The sequence below is a fragment of the Cyprinodon tularosa genome, unplaced genomic scaffold, assembly GCF_016077235.1.
Source record: "Cyprinodon tularosa strain WSP-4 unplaced genomic scaffold, ASM1607723v1 ctg407, whole genome shotgun sequence".
Lineage (NCBI taxonomy): Eukaryota > Metazoa > Chordata > Actinopteri > Cyprinodontiformes > Cyprinodontidae > Cyprinodon > Cyprinodon tularosa.
In genome coordinates, this window is record NW_024039127.1 from 1,033,688 (window position 1) to 1,051,297 (window position 17,610).

At 48.3% G+C, this 17,610-nt stretch overlaps 1 protein-coding gene across 2 annotated transcripts in view; it reads left to right on the forward strand.

The window, feature by feature from the left end:
• The window catches only part of fgd1 (FYVE, RhoGEF and PH domain containing 1), a 32,131-nt gene that overhangs the window by 11,348 nt on the left and 3,173 nt on the right, over positions 1 to 17,610 (forward strand). Inside the window, exons 1-17 of one of the 2 annotated variants that reach the window (XM_038298430.1) lie at positions 3,362 to 3,731; positions 8,388 to 8,651; positions 8,739 to 8,937; positions 9,011 to 9,719; positions 9,788 to 9,877; positions 9,950 to 10,098; positions 10,179 to 10,335; positions 10,415 to 10,553; positions 11,242 to 11,300; positions 12,499 to 12,645; positions 12,722 to 12,814; positions 13,099 to 13,181; positions 14,980 to 15,010; positions 16,447 to 16,548; positions 16,633 to 16,761; positions 16,832 to 16,990; positions 17,068 to 17,214. In XM_038298430.1, coding sequence (XP_038154358.1) covers positions 3,377 to 3,731; positions 8,388 to 8,651; positions 8,739 to 8,937; positions 9,011 to 9,719; positions 9,788 to 9,877; positions 9,950 to 10,098; positions 10,179 to 10,335; positions 10,415 to 10,553; positions 11,242 to 11,300; positions 12,499 to 12,645; positions 12,722 to 12,814; positions 13,099 to 13,181; positions 14,980 to 15,010; positions 16,447 to 16,548; positions 16,633 to 16,761; positions 16,832 to 16,990; positions 17,068 to 17,214 — 3,012 coding nt within the window. In that variant the 5' untranslated portion in view covers positions 3,362 to 3,376. Of the gene's footprint in view, positions 1 to 3,361; positions 3,732 to 8,387; positions 8,652 to 8,738; positions 8,938 to 9,010; positions 9,720 to 9,787; positions 9,878 to 9,949; positions 10,099 to 10,178; positions 10,336 to 10,414; positions 10,554 to 11,241; positions 11,301 to 12,498; positions 12,646 to 12,721; positions 12,815 to 13,098; positions 13,182 to 14,979; positions 15,011 to 16,446; positions 16,549 to 16,632; positions 16,762 to 16,831; positions 16,991 to 17,067; positions 17,215 to 17,610 lie in introns of those variants that run through there. The other variant, XM_038298432.1, reaches the window with a different exon arrangement.

The following is a 17,610-nucleotide window of genomic DNA, read 5'->3' on the forward strand; positions in this document are numbered from 1 at the left end:
CATAATTCAAACTTCTAGAAAGTTCTTTAAATAGGAAATGATTCCATCCTGTTCAATAAATGATCAGTATCTTTAATTCAGAGTAATTTTCATAACTCTCAAATTTTCATTTGATTGCTAATGGAATACATCGGGTAAAAGTGGAAAATAAATGAGTTATTTCTCCTTTCTGATTCCTGGTCCTCCAGAGCACATCCAGCCAATCACAGTCAGAGAAACAGGACTACACTGAAAAACCCGTAATATGTAGCAAACATTTGGAAGAAGAATGTTTTCAAGATGACTTGGATAATAGCGCGTTGTGACAAACACCAGATACAGCACTGGGACTTGATCAACAGCCGATACCGCACCGTGACGTCACTAACCAGTAGGTGGCAGTAGTGTTCTTTGACAAACATGGATGCCTCCAGTAAAGCACATTCACATGAAAATGACTGAATTAAAAACACTGATCATTTATTGAACAGGATGGAATCATTTCAGATTTAAAGAACTTTCAGAAGGTTGAATTTTGAATATGAGCGACTTTTCCCGTTACTGACTGGTTCTAACCTGATGATGCTGACCCTGTTAGCCCCGCCTTTGAGATCAAGCTCCGCCTGCTCTTTACCAGACCGATTATGGAGGTCATCTCAGGTCGGACTTGTTGGTTGACTGGAAATACGCTCCATTAATGAAGATTCATAAGTATTTTTTAACGCTGTCTGTTTCAGTGTTTATATCCGCCATGTTTGCTAGCCTACTTCCCGGAGTGGCGTCACACTTCCGCATTTTGTATCGGCAATGAAACAGAACCAGGCTTTATTTTCATCATTAATATCAAGACTCTAAATTGGTGCTAATTAACGAGAGGAGAGCACTTTAAACATTTCACTCCTGATGACCTCACAGAGTTCTGCTGAGGTTCTGACCTCCAGCCTTCCTGCTCCCTGAAGTTCACCTGCTGCTGTTCTTCACGCAGCTTCCCAGACGTTCCTCTGGGATGGTTCCAGCATCACGTCTGGGATCCAATCCCCTGGCCTGGGAGTGCAGCTCCTCAGCTGGTGCCGATGGGTCCAGTAGGCTTCTTCTCCTCCAGCTGCTTTCTCACAGTTCCTCAGACTCCTGTTGCCGTCTCTCAGTTCTGCTGCAGACTCCAAGCTTTTCCATCGGCGGAACCTGAGATCTGTTGGCCACCGGGAATCAAACGCCGGGTTCCCAAGGCCTCCTTGGTGTCTCTGGTACTGGGTTTGGACTGTGTGCCGATGACTTCAGGCTCATGTCTGTATGCGAGGTTCCTCTGACCGACCCAAAGCCTGAACGACACATTTCAGAAGCTTAAATCCAGATTCCTGATCAGAACCTGTTAGCATCCTGGATAATCTGCATCATGGAAACCAAAACGGGCTCAAATCCAAAGCAACCGAACTCTCACTCAGAAAGTCAACTCATTTAAAGCCTTTTTTGATGACAGCAGGTTCTTCAAGGGTTCAGTTACATAAAGCCTGAAACTGGATTTGCAACAAAACCAGCGTCAGACCAGCATACCCCATCAGACCAGCATACCCCATCAGATCAGCATACCCCATCAGACCAGCATACCCCATCAGATCAGCATACCCCATCAGATCAGCATACCCCATCAGATCAGCATACCCCATCAGACCAGCATACCCCATCAGATCAGCATACCCCATCAGACCAGCATACCCCATCAGATCAGCATACCCCATCAGACCAGCATACCCCATCAGACCAGCATACCCCATCAGACCAGCATACCCCATCAGATCAGCATACCCCATCAGACCAGCATACCCCATCAGATCAGCATACCTATAGTCAGTACGCATGCACAAGACGTCAGATTCCCGTTTATCTCTTTAGTTTTGCACGAAAAATAGACTTTAAATTACCTGAACAGGCGTTAATCACTTTAGTCATGTACAGATCGCCATAAACTTAAAGTTTTCTTTATACATGACTAAAGGGATACATGCAGGTTCCAGGACCTGGTTTAGCTCCAAGGCTAGGCTAACTGCATGCAGCGAGGCTAACTGCATGCAGCGAGGCTAACTGCGTGCAGGGAGGCTAACTGCGTGCAGCGAGGCTAACTGCGTGCAGCGAGGCTAACTGCGTGCAGCGAGGCTAACTGCGTGCAGCGAGGCTAACTGCGTGCAGCGAGGCTAACTGCGTGCAGCGAGGCTAACTGCGTGCAGGGAGGCTAACTGCGTGCAGCGAGGCTAACTGCGTGCAGGGAGGCGAACTGCGTGCAGGGAGGCTAACTGCGTGCAGGGAGGCTAACTGCGTGCAGGGAGGCTAACTGCGTGCAGCCAGGCTTACTGCGTGCAGGGAGGCTAACTGAGTGCAGCGAGGCTTACTGCGTGCAGCGAGGCTAACTGCGTGCAGCGAGGCTAACTGCGTGCAGCGAGGCTTACTGCGTGCAGCGAGGCTAACTGCGTGCAGGGAGGCTAACTGCGTGCAGCGAGGCTAACTGCGTGCAGCGAGGCTAACTGCGTGCAGCGAGGCTTACTGCGTGCAGCTAGGCTAACTGCGTGCAGCGAGGCTAAGGCTTTATCCTGCTTTCCCCGCCTCCTTTTTCAAAGGTCAGGATCTGAGCCAGCGTGGATAAACACAGATAGGACTGATTTAAAGCAGTTTGTAGAAAAGGCAAAGAAGAATGAACAATCTGGGATTCACATGGAAAATAATAGAATCTAGTCTACTTTTTCTAGATGTTTAATTTGCATAGTTGCTCTCAAGTAATCACATTCTCAGAAAATACATCGTTTTTATACATATAAAAAAATCTAAAGCTGAATAATTGCTCCTCTATTATTAAACTGGTCCATTAGTTTTAGGTTTGTGATGCAATATTGGACCATGAGAAACCCAGATTTACCTTCACAGCCTCAGAAGGACAAGATCTATGGATAAAAAGTAAACCTGGACATGAAATTGTTTTTGTTTTTATAATGTTTTATGTTGTTGGCATTCATATAAATATACTGGTGTGATAAGTTATACATTAGATTGTTTTTTGGTAAAACGTCTATTTTGAATTCTAACACCTGAACATCATGTCAGGCTGTGTTCTGATCGTTTCCTCGCACCGAACCGGTTCTGATGGGTCCAAAGATCAGAGCTGTGGTTGAAACGAGGCTCAGATCAAAGCTGCCTTGTTTTTTCTGTTCGGTGGAAGTTCTGGTTCTGTTCTGGCTGCAGGCGGGTCACAGGGTCATCTGCGGTTCTGACTGTGGGCGGCCAGTGCGCCCCCTGCCGGATGTGTGCTGCTCTGAATCCAAGGACCCGGTTCCGTTAAAGCAGAACCGAACCTGGACGTTCAGTAAAGTTCTGCTCATTAAAATCTAGAATCAGAACCGATCCTGCTGTGATGTTCTATAGAAATGTTTCCGCCGGCTGGCACCACGTGATCACCTGTCACCTTTTAATTTGTTGTCATGGAAACCGAAGAGGAAGAGAGAGTGAGGGAGAGCATCCCCGCCCCCTCCCTCTGCGCCGCCTCCGTCGCCGCCGCACGCGCACCGGGCAGAACCAACGCGCGGATCCAGCGCCTGATCCTGAAGCGGCACCCTGTCGGTTCGGACCGTCGGAACCGGTCCGTGTGGGAGCCGGGTTGTTCTGCTGTGGACCGGGGGAGCCGCTCTCCCCGCGCACCAACGTCTCTTTAATGACCGGATTCGTGTTCTGCTGCGCGATGTACATGGACCGAAGCAGCCTGAGCAGAGGTGAGTCCGCATCTGCACCGCGCGCGCACGAGCACGGGCGATGCGCGCGTGAGCGCTGACAAATTCTACATGGGGCCGCGCGTGCGTTGGCCAGCTGCGGCGTGCGCGTGTCCTATTTTTCCATGCTGCGGTGCACGCGCACACACTGACCGACATCCCCGCAGTGGAAGTGGGCTACCGTGGCTGCGCGCGCCAGATGTGGCACAGGCCCCGCCGCAGTCACGTGACCCTCCTGCTGATGAACGGTATCGATCGGATCGATGAGCTGCTGTCTGTCCGAATCCATCCCCTGGCGGCCGAACCGAGCCCGCGTGTGCATGAGCGCGGCCGCACATGTATGACAGCAGTGCAGGCACGTAGGCTTCATAGCATCAGAGAGACCCTCCTGATTGGACCAGCAAGGGGGGGGAGGCTGTCAGCAGAACCGAGCCTGCAGGTTCTGATAAACCCAACATTATGATCCATTCAGTGATTCAACCTCCACACAGAATCACGTTTGAAACAGGGTGATGGATCTGCAGAGGGAACCTGCAGAACCCTTTCCTTGAGGGTTTTTGTCCAGAACCTGCTCCATGCAGCAGATTCCTGGTTCTTCCTGTTTTTCCTGACCGGCGGCCCTTCTTTACCACCAAGGAGTCCTGTTCTAAAGACAAACCGGGTCGGGTCTGGGTCAGATTAAAGGGAGTCTTCCTAACATGCACCTTCGGTCTGAGGAGAACTTCTAGATCCGCCACCAGTAGGAAGAAGATCAGGAAACGGAGAAGGTTCCTCATCATGGTTCCAAACAGAACCTTTAAAGAGCAGGAATCAGTAGGAAGGAATGAATTTATTTGACCAAAATGGAGGTCACTCCTTTCAGGACCAGGTTCTCAACATGTACTAGAACTGAGGTCTTCAACAGGGGGTCCGTGACCCATAGGGGGTACACAGAGATACTGCATGGGGGTCACGAAAGTTTTGGTTGATTTTTTTTTTTTATATCCCCACTGCAATTTTTTCCACTAATTGAAATGTCTTTAAATCCACATTAACATGAATCCAACAGACTGTAGTAAACAGATAAATGGAGGCAGAAGATGTCTTTCAGTCATCAATGCTCACATTCAGAGACACACAGGAGCTCTTTCAAGCTGGACACCGTTTCATTCACAACACCTGTACCATCAACCAGGAATCAGAAATACTTTAATAATCCAAGGGAGGGATTACTCTAGTTACATTACTCCATCTGTAATAGAGGGACTATAGGACCAGTTTGATCCTTGAACCTTGTCCCTGCTCCATCTCCATCATTTTGGGGGTCCTTGGCCTGGAAAACGTTGATAAACCCCTTAGCTAGAACATAAGTCCTCATCTAGATCATTAGATCGAAAGTAGCTTATCAGAAAAAAGATTCTATTCAGTTTATTTCTATAGCAATCCCTCACACTAAGCATGCTTGTAGCGACAGTGGAGAGGAAAAACTCCCTTTGAACAGGAAGAAACCTCCAGCAGAACCAGGCTCAGTGTGAGCGGCCATCTGCTGAGGCCCACTGGGGTTCAAGGAGACAGAAGCAGACATAGAAAAAGAAGCATAGATACAAAAGGCAACTGTCAACCAGCTCCACAGGCGGCCCCGTCCAGGAAACACACAGCCAGGCAGACGAGCTCCGAGCCAGCTCCCATGTCAGAGGATGAAGAGAGCACATCCAGTTAGTCACAGTCAGAGAAACAGGACTACACTGGAAAACAGGCCAAGCTCCAACATCTAGAAACAAAGGTGTTGATGGCAGCAGCACAGCTGATATTTCTCTCCAGGATGGAGTCACAGCCAAACAGGAACAGACCAGATGAAGCTACTATGAGAAAAAGCAGAGAGAGCAGAACGTTAGAGATTGAACTAACAGATTCTGCAGAGTGGGAGAATAGAGATAGAATGAAGCAGAATGATGAAAAAGGGGTCCCTATGTCCTCCAGCAGTCTAAGCCTATAGCAGCAGAACTATAGAGATAGCTCAGGATAACCTGAGCCACTCTAACTAGAAGCTTTATCAAAAAGGAAAGTTTTAAGCCTAGCCTTAAAAGTAGACAGGGTGTCTAGATGGACCAACAGGGAACATGTGGGGAACATTAGTAATTAGAACATCTTAAATACAAAGATAGGACATATGTGTATGATTAACATACTAAATAAATCAATAAAAAGCATTCAGATGATCTAGAACATTTTATAAAATTATGGATTGAATTTCACAATCTAGAACATCCTAAATAAAACACTAGGACACATTTAGTGATCTAGAACATTTTCACCAAACCAATAGAACATCTTAAAACCAATAGGACATATTTATTAATCTAGAACATCTTAAATGAACTAATAGAACATATTCGGTGATCTAGAAATTTTTTTATAGACCATTAGAATGTGTCCAACTACTTTATTATACTATAAAGAGAACATATTTAGTGTTGTAGAACAGCTTAACACACCTATAGAAGGTCCGGACTGTTAGAACCTTCCCAGTGATCCGGAACGTTAGAACCTTACCAGTGATCCGGAGCGTTAGATCCTTCCCAGTGATCCGGAACATTAGATCCTTCCCAGTGATTCGGAACATTAGATCCTTCTCAGTGATCCGGAACGTTAGAACCTTCCCAGTGATTCGGAACGTTAGATCCTTCTCAGTGATCCGGAACGTTAGATCCTTCCCAGTGATCCGGAACGTTAGAACCTTCCCAGTGATTCGGAACGTTAGATCCTTTCCAGTGATCCGGAACGTTAGATCCTTCTCAGTGATTCGGAACGTTAGATCCTTCCCAGTGATTCGGAACGTTAGATCCTTCTCAGTGATTCGGAACGTTAGATCCTTCCCAGTGATTCGGAACGTTAGATCCTTCTCAGTGATTCGGAACGTTAGATCCTTCCCAGTGATTCGGAACGTTAGATCCTTCCCAGTGATTCAGAACGTTAGATCCTTCTCAGTGATGCGGAACGTTAGAACCTTCCTAGTGATTTGGAACATTAGATCCTTTCCAGTGATCCGGAACGTTAGAACCTTCTCAGTGATCCGGAACGTTAGAACCTTCTAATGGATCCCTAATATTACAACCTTCCAAGTGATTCGGAACGTTAGATCCTTCCCAGTGATTCGGAACGTTAGATCCTTCTCAGTGATTCGGAACGTTAGATCCTTCTCAGTGATTCGGAACGTTAGATCCTTCTCAGTGATTCGGAACGTTAGATCCTTCCCAGTGATTCGGAACGTTAGATCCTTCTCAGTGATTCGGAACGTTAGATCCTTCCCAGTGATTCGGAACGTTAGATCCTTCTCAGTGATTCGGAACGTTAGATCCTTCTCAGTGATTCGGAACGTTAGATCCTTCTCAGTGATTCGGAACGTTAGATCCTTCTCAGTGATTCGGAACGTTAGATCCTTCCCAGTGATTCGGAACGTTAGATCCTTCCCAGTGATTCGGAACGTTAGATCCTTCCCAGTGATTCGGAACGTTAGATCCTTCTCAGTGATTCGGAACGTTAGATCCTTCTCAGTGATGCGGAACGTTAGAACCTTCCTAGTGATTTGGAACATTAGATCCTTTCCAGTGATCCGGAACGTTAGATCCTTCTCAGTGATCTGGAACGTTAGAACCTTCTCAGTGATCCGGAACGTTAGAACCTTCTAATGGATCCCTAATATTACAACCTTCCAAGTGATCTGGAACGTTAGATCCTTCCCAGTGATTCGGAACGTTAGATCCTTCTCAGTGATCCGGAACGTTGGATCCTTCCCGGTAATCCAGAAATCTTAAACTCTCAGAACCACATCTAGACAGAGAACAGTATAGATAACCTTTCTGTTTGTGCTTGTTGGTGCTGAACAGAAGCAGGTGATGAACATTTAGAATCTTTGAATCAGAATATTTGGCTGATCCATGATGCTGTTGGAGGATTGTGGGTAATGTAGTTTGGTTAGAAGTTTTTTTCACTAATGTTCTGAATTCCTGTGAGTATTTAGCAGCAGAACAACATCTGTTCTAGATCATTCCGCACTGGCTTTCTCATGACCTCCCAACAAGTTCACGTTTGAACCACCCCACCCCCCCACCCCCCTCCACACACACACTTCCTGTTTGGCCCAGGCTCTGCTGCAGGAAGCTGCCGAGATGTTGCTGCTCACAGAGCCACTGGACACATTTTCCCATAATGAATTTCTCCTCGGTAGCTGGAGCTCCGTTAATTGGCTGGATCAGTCCGACCCTTACTGGGTCACAGATGTCTGTTTTACTGGGAACCATTAGAGCTGCTCTATAAACAGGCTGCACTTGGTTTTATGACTTTATTTTTCTGCTTCACCCCTTAAAGACGATTTAGTGAGACAGTTTTTAAATCCTAACAGATTCTATTAGGAGATGGTAATTCATCTGGGATTAGTGGAGATGTTGCTCCAGAACCCACTCCACCCATTTGGACCTGAGGTTTTTGGTGAAGCTGTTGGAACCGATGTAGAAAACGCCCCCTGTAGGTCATTGAGAGCATAACTCTTTGAAGATGCAGCAGAGAACTGCAGGTTTATGGGAAGAAATGAATGAAATCTTTATGTTTTATTTCATTAAATATAATATCAGCATGAAATGAGGCCTGTGGTCTGACCTCTATCCTCCCCATCCCTCTCAGGCCCCGCCTCTTCCACCAGCCCCAGCCTGCTGGCTAAGGGCCTCTCTCTGGAGCCGTCCTGCTCTCCTTGTGGCCACCAGGGGGTGCTGGATGGTGACACTCCACAGTCTGACTCTGAACCGGGGTCCGGGTCTTTGGAGGAAGGTGCGGAGCCAGTGGATTGCTGTGTTTCTGTGAACGACACGGGTCCACCAGAACTGCCAGCTGCCACGGTAACGGCACCGAACCGGGTCCGCCCACCGCTGCCGGGACCTAAACCTCAGGGTGAGCACCTCACACCGCGTCTACCTTTCATTTCTCATAAGTGGAAACAATGCTAATCTATGACCCCCCCCCCACACCCCAAAAAAGTCCCCCCGAAGCCCCCCCACCTCCAACAGCAGGCTGGACTGATCAGGCCACGCCCCCGAATCCAAGAGAAGCCCCCACCGCCTCCTGCCCCCTGCAGACCTCTCCCCACAGACCCCCGGGGTGGTTGGACACCTTCCACTAGGACCGATGGCACCGCCTCCCCCACCTGCGTCCTGTCGCTCATAGAGAAATTTGAGCGGTAAGTTGTGGTTGGTCAGGAGGAAGTGATGTCATCACTGTTCTCCATTGTTCATGTCTGCTTTGTTTTCCAGAGAGCAGATCATCGTGGTTCCTGACATCACCGGGGGGGCTCTGTGTCCCCGCCCCCTGGACCCCCCCAGCTCCCGATCTTCATCCCCTCTATCGTCTGCCTCGCCCGCCCCCTCCCGACCCGAGGGGGTGGAGCCAGATAGGGACCCTGCAGGCGGTGGGGATGGCGAGCTGTGTGATGAAGATGAGGATAATGAGGATGATGATGATGAGGAGGATGAAGAGCTTGTGGCAGCGTGTCGTGACGATGTCCATCAGAAGCGCCTGTCCATGGAGTCAGGTTACAGCGCCTCTGAGAAGAACCTTGACGATGATGTGGTCACCGTGGAAACGGATGACCAGCAGCCACAGATACTCCTCGACCAATCAGAGCTGCCCTCTGAGCGTCTGTCCCTCCCCTCCTCCCAGACGGACGGGAAGCTGGCGAACCGAGACAGCGGCATTGACAGCATCAGCTCACCGTCTCACAGCGAGGAGCTCTGCTTCGCCAGCGTGGACGATGGGGGCGTGGCCTATCCATGCAGCCCCGCCCTCCTGCCCCGCCTCTCCAGCTCCTCCTCTACCACTGGGGAGGGGGAGGAGAGGGTGGCCAGGGGAGGGGAGAGGAGGAGGAGGGAGTTTTCCGAGGAGGGAGATAGCGACCTGGAGGAGGAGGCGGAGCTAACCATGGTGCTGGTCCCGCCCAAAACAGACAGACAGGACTCTGTGGAGGTAAGACAGGTTTAGAGGGTAAAGACGGGATCAGAGCAGCAGAACCTGAACCTTGTCTCTGTGTCAAGCTGTCTGTCCATCAGAGGGTCTTCAACATCGCTAACGAGCTGCTGCTCACAGAGATCGCCTACGTGTCAAAGCTCCACCTGCTGGACCAGGTGAGTGATGCAGGAGCCCCGCCCCCTGATGATCTAGAACCACGCAGCCTCTAACACCGCCTCCTCCTGCAGGTCTTCTGTGCCAGACTCCTGGAGGAGGCGCGGTCCCGTTCCTCCTTCCCGTGCGACGTGGTCCAGGGGATCTTCTCCAACATCTGCTCCATCTACTGCTTCCACCAGCAGTTCCTGCTGCCTGCACTGCAGAAGCGCATGGAGGAGTGGTGAGCACCTGGTCCCACCTCCGCCCCTCCTCCTCTGCCCCACGCCTCTGCTCTGATGTCAAATCTTTGATTGGCTGCAGGGACTCAAACCCGCGGATCGGAGACATCCTCCAGAAGCTGGCTCCTTTCCTGAAGATGTACGGAGAGTATGTGAAGAACTTTGACCGAGCCATGGAGCTGGTGAACATCTGGATGGAGAGGTCCACTCAGTTCAAGGCCATCATTCAGGAGATCCAGGTACGGTTCTCTGTCTGGGTCTGTTTCCAGCGATCCGCTGTGGTTCCCAGCTCATGTTGGGTTTGTGGCGTCTGTGCAGAGGGAGGAGCGCTGCGGGAACCTGACCCTGCAGCACCACATGCTGGAGCCGGTCCAGAGGATCCCCCGCTACGAGCTTCTGCTCAAAGACTACCTGAACCGGCTGCCTGAGGACGCCCCGGACCGCAGGGACGCCCAGAGTATGAAAACAAACACCCCAAACATCCGTCTGTACAAACACACAGAAATATTACTGAACTTTTGAGAAACATACATTAAAAAAAACGTAATAAAAAAAGATCAAATGGGAAAAAATAAAATCTAAGAAAACAGCAAATATTTTTTGATTGAGAAGTTTTTCGGAGTTTATTTATTCCAAAATAAATAAACAAAAACAGTTCTTTGTAAACGTTAACGCCGTAGAAATGAAGAACCTTTTCTGGAATGCAGCCTGATGGACTGATGATAACAGATGAAAAAAATGTGAAACGATCTGACGCACAGCTGGAGCAGCAAAGCTGCGTCAGGAAAAAAGGAGCATCAATGAAATAATTTCGTCATCGTTGACTAAAACAAAACTGCTCCTAGGGATGTTGGAAAAAGTTTTTTTGCTTTCTGTTCCAGTTTCTTTAGAACATTTTCTGTTTCTAAAAACCTTCTACAGGTTTCTTAAACCAAGGGACGGAGCTAGAGGGGGCCAGGGATGGTCCACCCTTAGCCAATCATTGGCCCGCCCTTTCAGGGCTGTCAGTTGACTGATTGATACTGCTGGTTTGGCTGCTTGTAACGTGGGGGGAACCTCCCCTGTAGGGGGCGCTGTTTCCCAAATAGGTGCTACAGGAAACCGAAGACGAATGATGTCATCAAACATCTCATGTTTTTCTGCAGAGTCTCTGGAGCTGATCGCCACGGCCGCAGAACACTCCAACGCCGCCATCAGGAAGATGGTAAGAAAACACAGTCCGGTCAGAACCATGCGACCCAATGAGTCCTGCAGAGTCATGGTGGTACCAGCCCACATTTTGTAATGGTGGTAATTGGATGGGTGGGTGGTAGAGACCCCTGCACAGAACTACGCACCCAAATCAGGGGTGCGGGAAAAACTGGGTGGAGAACATGAATCATGACCTGTAACAAAAACCTTAAAGAATCAATCCACTGGACTTTGTTTCCAAGTTTGAAGACGTTTCTCTTCCATCCAGGAAGATTTTTCAGTTCAAAATGTCAGAAATAGTGTCGAGTTCCAGGTTTTATACAGTGGCCCAAATAAAGGACCAGATAAACACTGATTCCTGCAAAAAAAAAAGGGTGGTTGGGCCAGACTAATTTCTGCAAGCAACCGACTAATTACGAATATATTCCTGCGAAAAAACAAAAAACTAGTCCCTCTTATTCACCTTAATCTGACACAGATTAATTTCCGCAAACAATAGATCCAATAATTCCTTCTTCCTTCCAACAATGTTTTAGGCATAGACTAGTTCCTGGAAACAAATGATCAGCTATGCTGGTGAAGATTCTCAGTCATCCAGTTCATAGTCATTCCAAAAAAAGTAAAAAAAAACAATCCTCTGGACTTTGTTTTCAAGTTTGAAGATGTTTTGCTTCCCACCCAGGAAGCTTTTTCAATTCAAAATATCTAATTCAAAGGGGGGGACCCGTTCATCCGTTTCTATTTGTCTAAACAAAATCAAGGCTTTGTTGGGCTGCTGGATAAAACCTGGAACTAAACGCTATTTCTGACATTTTGAATTGAAAAATCTTCCTGGATGGAAGAGAAACGTCTTCAAACTTGGAAACAAAGTCCAGTGGATTGTTTTTATGGTTCTTTGGAGAAACTGTGCTTCATGCAAAGCCTGTAAAAGAACATCTTCCTACCAGCAGCATACCTGTTTTAAAACGTGTCGCCCTTCTGAAAGTCAGGCCCTAAATGTGTCCAAACCACCATCGGGGAATACTCGCTCGTCTGTTGAATATTTGCTACTCTGAGGGGTTGATCACCTGGTCTGTTTTAAAAAGGTCTGATGAAGAGTTCTGTTGTCGTTCCTGGAGGTGTGCTCTTGAATTACTCATCCCCGCTGGGTTCTGGTGAACCCAAATGGAAATGGTGGCTCTTTGACTACAGCTTCCTGTCTTTTTTCCCAGGAGCGAATGAGGAAGTTGTTGAAGGTGTACGAGCTTCTGGGAGGAGAGGAGGACATCGTTAACCCGACTAATGAGCTCATCAAAGAAGGACACATCCTCAAACTGTCCAATAAGAACGGCACCACGCAGGACCGATACCTGATCCTGGTACTGTTGGTTCTGTTTGGCTCACCCAGATGGTCCAGTCTTCAGGTACTGACGACTCACCTGTTTTTCTCTTCAGTTTAACGACAGACTGCTCTACTGTGTCCCAAAGCTGCGTCTGATTGGCCAGAAGTACAGCGTCCGAGCTCGCATCGACGTGGAAGGCATGGAGGTGAGACCCAGCGCCCCCTGCTGGCGGCTCTGCTTTGATTCTTAGATGAAGGCCGGTTAATGGCGCTTAGAGCACCAGAATCGGAACCACCTGCAGGTCCAAACAGAACAAACTGATAGAGGCCAGAACCTGTAGCTCCTCCTGCAGCCAGAAAAGCTCAAATAGAGGTTTGATTCTGAGCGTGCTCAGAACGACTCGCCATGAGCCAGCAGGAACATTCCTGATCGCACCGACCTGGAAGAGTTTTGGTCGGTTCAACTGACAACGAGTGTTTCTGTCCACAGCTGAAGGAGACGAGCGGCGTTGCTGTTCCCTGCAGGACGTTCCTTGTGTCTGGGAAGCAGAGATCTTTGGAGCTGCAGGCCAGGTTAGTGCAACTACACCTTCAGCTACTACAGTCATAGCCATTCAATATTTCCCCACTTTCCTTGGCTGGTCTTTATATGGTCCTTGGCTGGGCCTTGGTTGGTCCTTGGATGGTACTTGGCTAGTCTTTGGCTGGTCCTTGGATGGTCCTTGGCTAGTCTTTGACTGGTCTTTGGCTGTTCCTTGGCTGGTCCTTGGCTGGTCTTTGGATGGTCCTTGGTTGGTCCTTGGATGGTTCTTGGCTAGTCTTTGGCTGGTCCTTGGCTGTTCCTTGGCTGGTCCTTGGCTGGTCTTTGGATGGTCCTTGGCTGGTCCTTGGATGGTCTTTGGATTGTTCTTGGCTAGTCTTTGGCTGGTCCTTGGATGGTCCTTGGATGGTCCTTGGCTAGTCTTTGGCTGTTCCTTGGCTGGTCCTTGGCTGGTCTTTGGATGGTCCTTGGCTTGTCCTTGGATGGTCTTTGGATGGTTATTGGCTAAGCTTTGGCTGGTCCTTGGATGGTCCTTGGCTGGTCCTTGGATGGTCTTTGGATGGTTATTGGCTAGTCTTTCACTGGTCCTTGGCTGATCTTTGGCTGGTCCTTGGATGGTCTTTGGATGGTTATTGGCTAAGCTTTGGCTGGTCCTTGGATGGTCCTTGGCTGGTCTTTGGCTGGTCTGTGGATGGTCCTTTGCTGGTCCTTGGCTTGTCCTTAGATGGTCCTTGGCTAGTCTTTCACTGGTCCTTGGCTGGTCTTTGGCTGGTCCTTGGATGGTCTTTGGATGGTCCTTGGCTAGTCTTTCGCTGGTCCTTGGCTGGTCTTTTGCTGGTCCTTGGATGGTCTTTGGCTGGTCCTTGGCTTGTCCTTGGATGGTCCTTGGCTAGTCTTTCGCTGGTCCTTGGCTGGTCCTCGGATGGTCCTTGGATGGTCTTTGGCTGGTCCTTGGCTGGTCCTCGGATGGTCCTTGGATCTCTTTGGCTGGTCCTTTACTGGTCTTTGGATGGTCTTTGGCTGGTCCTCGGATGGTCCTTGGATGGTCTTTGGCTGGTCCTCGGATGGTCCTTGGATCTCTTTGGCTGGTCCTTTACTGGTCTTTGGATGGTCTTTGGATGGTCCTTGGATGGTCTTTGGATGGTCCTTGGCTGGTCCTTGGTTAGTCTTTGGATGGTCCTTGGCTGGTCCTTGGATGGTCTTTCGCTGGTCCTTGGCTGGTCTTTGGATGGTCCTTGGATTGTCCTTGGCTAGTCTTTGGATGTTCCTTGGTTGTACCTTGGATGGTCTTTCGCTGGTCCTTGGCTGGTCCTTGGATGGTCTTTGGATGGTCCTTGGCTAGTCTTTGGATGTTTTTCTCTTCAGTTTAACAATGGTGGAGAGTCTGCTGGTGACAGAGAGCAGTGGAGGTCAATGGGAGTCCGTCTCCTGGCAACCATGACAGCAGCTGACGAGAAGCAGAGGGGGTCCTGCTTAGAAGCAAGACACTTTAGTTGGCTTTGATAGTTTCTCCTTTGTCTTTGGTTAACGTTTGTTAGATTTAGTGTGTGTGACAGATGTGTGAATCAAACATTTATGAAAATATGGGATAAATTGCTTTCCTTGTTGGTTCAATTAGGGATGCAACTTTTAACTACTAAATAAAAGAGGATTCTGTATTTTAAGGAACAAGTGGCAGTCATTCTGCAGATGCCAATGACACCAGATGCTACCGATGCTAAATACTGAAGATGCTAACAGACATATATGCTAATGATAAAAGCTATGGAACATAACTGGATTCCATAGTTTCTATGAAGATGGGTTGACCTTGTGTTTGCGTTTCTGCAGGACCGAGGAGGAGAAGAAGGACTGGATCCAGGTGAGTTCACACAGGTTCTGTTGCTTTTGAGCAGTCTCTTAAAACAGTCTGGTCGCTAATGAAAACAAATATCGGTTGTTTCTGAAACCTAAAGCTTTCAGACACTAAAAAAAGCTTCCAGGATTAAACAGAAAGTCTTCATGACAACTTGAGGAACCCAAATCCTACATCAGTGATTGACGGGTAGCAGCTCTGGTTCAAGCCCTCTCATAAAACATGAAATAAAAACTGTTCCTAGAAGTTTAATCCTATGTAGATGCCTGAATTGCCGTGGCAACATGCAAAATAAAAAATATTTACAGTTTATCTGAAAAATGCCAATAAAAGATCTGATACCCTGAAAATTATTCTGGATAAATCTGGAGAATGTTATTAGAATGTTGTTTACAAGTGTGTACGCCCAAATAATGACTTAAATAGAAGTACAAAAACAACTCTGGTATGTAAAATGCCAGCAAGGTGATTAGGATTATAGATCAGTTTTCAGAACAGGAGTGGACCTTTAGCTGCTTATGTAGGTATGTAGGACGGATTCCTGTTTCCCAGCACAGGTGTCTTGGAGCTATTTTCTCCCTCAGATGCTGGAGGGCCTGATCATCATCATCCTCCTCTTATCTTTTTTTTTTTACTATTTATTTAATTTAGACAGATTTCCATCACATTCATTAATGACAGGTTTACCCATTTAAGGTTATACATGAGGATATAAGCAGATATTTCAAGCAGACAGACTGATGTCATTTACTAAAGCGTTTATTGACAACACGTAAAATATGCGACTCAGCAGCTAGGATGAAAAAGGCTGGAACCTCTGTAGAGGGGAAAACTCGGGTTAGTGACCTCGTAAATCTGATGGAGGACGATTACGAGCGTGTCGGTTGCTAACCTGGTTATAAAGTTCAGTCCGAGCCCAGAAGAAGGAGCTGAATCCAGCTGGATGATATCCCACAGCATGCGGCGGACGCCGGCCAGAGAGGTCTAGGTGCCGAAACCACGAAGGCTGCTGAACCGGTTGATGGGCAGAAGCAGGCAGACGAGGGACTCTGTTTTTTTTTTTTCGCTCCCTTTATTGTCTTTTTGCAAAATTGGTCTCCTTTTGGAATGTTGTTTCTTCTCTCCTTGTAAAAGTCCTGATCCCCACTATGAAAGCATCGTCTTTGGCACAATTAGCCATCAGGATCCCAATTAAAACTCTGCAGATCTCTGAGGACTAGAGATTAATTCCCCAGAGATGAATCCCTGATGTTCAGACGATGTTCTCTTGTAAATGTCGCTGCAGTGAAGCAACTAGAAAGCATACAGAAGCTCAAAACACACAAAAGGGATACCAAGGCAACCAATGATGTATTCAAATAAAAAAAGAACAATATTAAGGAGATAAATATAGAAAATAATGGAATAAATTTTCTTTTGTGTTTTTTTTTTTCCACTTTCAGGCTATCCAGGCCACCATTCAGCGCCACGAGCAGACGATGGAGAGCTTCAGATACCTGACCTGTTCGCTGCGTGATGATGAGTCCACCCCGCCTCACTCCCCGGTAACACAGCACTCCCCCTGCTGTTCCCCTGTGGTCCTGCGGCCTTCTGAGGCCTGGCCGTAACTCCCTGTGCTTCTGTTTCAGAGTTGTGTGGAGTTGGGAAAACGAGCTCCAACCCCGATCAGAGAGAAGGAAGTAACTCTGTGCATGAAGTGTCAGGAGCCGTTCAACTCCATCACCAAGAGACGGCACCACTGCAAAGCCTGCGGACACGTACGTCCACCGTCATCGCTCGCCGTCTGAAGCCTGACGCGTCTCTGACCCTTTGTCCTATGCCTTCCAGGTGGTTTGTGGAAAATGCTCCGAGTTTCGCGCTCGTTTGTCGTACGACAACAACCGGACCAACCGTGTTTGTGTAGACTGCTATATCACTCTGGTGGGAGTCTCGCCTTCGCCAGGAGGACTGAGCAGCAGCACTCAGAGGAGGCGCTCCATCCTGGAGGTCAGTGTGACATCACCGGTACTGTCCTCTCTCCTTTTCCTTGGGATAATTGATTGCCTCTTGTTTTGGTGCTGCAGAAACAGGCCTCGCTGGCAGCAGAGAACAGTGTGATTTGTAGTTTTCTTCACCACATGGAGAAAGGAGGGGGACGCGGCTGGCAGAAGGCGTGGTGCGTCATCCCTGAAAACGAGCCGCTGGTGCTCTACATCTACGGCGCTCCACAGGTGACGCTTCCCTTTACCTCCATCTCGTTTTGTTACATGCATGAATGAACCTGCTGAGGAGGACCAAGGGAACCCTTCTGGGGCCCCCTACAGGCTACTGTAAGCATTACAGGAACAGCCCGGCTATTAAAAAAGGTGGGCTGTTTTTCTTTGCAGGCAGTGAGAGGTAGCCTCGTGAGACCATCCTGATCTCGCGAGCTTTCAAGGTTTCACTCGCAGATCAGTCTGGAGACTCTCCGTTGAAGAAAATTTGGAGCCGTTCACCAAACGAACGTCCAATCAGCGTTGGCTTTGAGGCGGGTTGAGGTGCGACGAGAAGCGCGACAGTTCAGTCTAAGGAACATGGCGGCTTTAGCCGCTAACTAGCGTTAGCGTGGCTATCGAGCAAGTTTTATC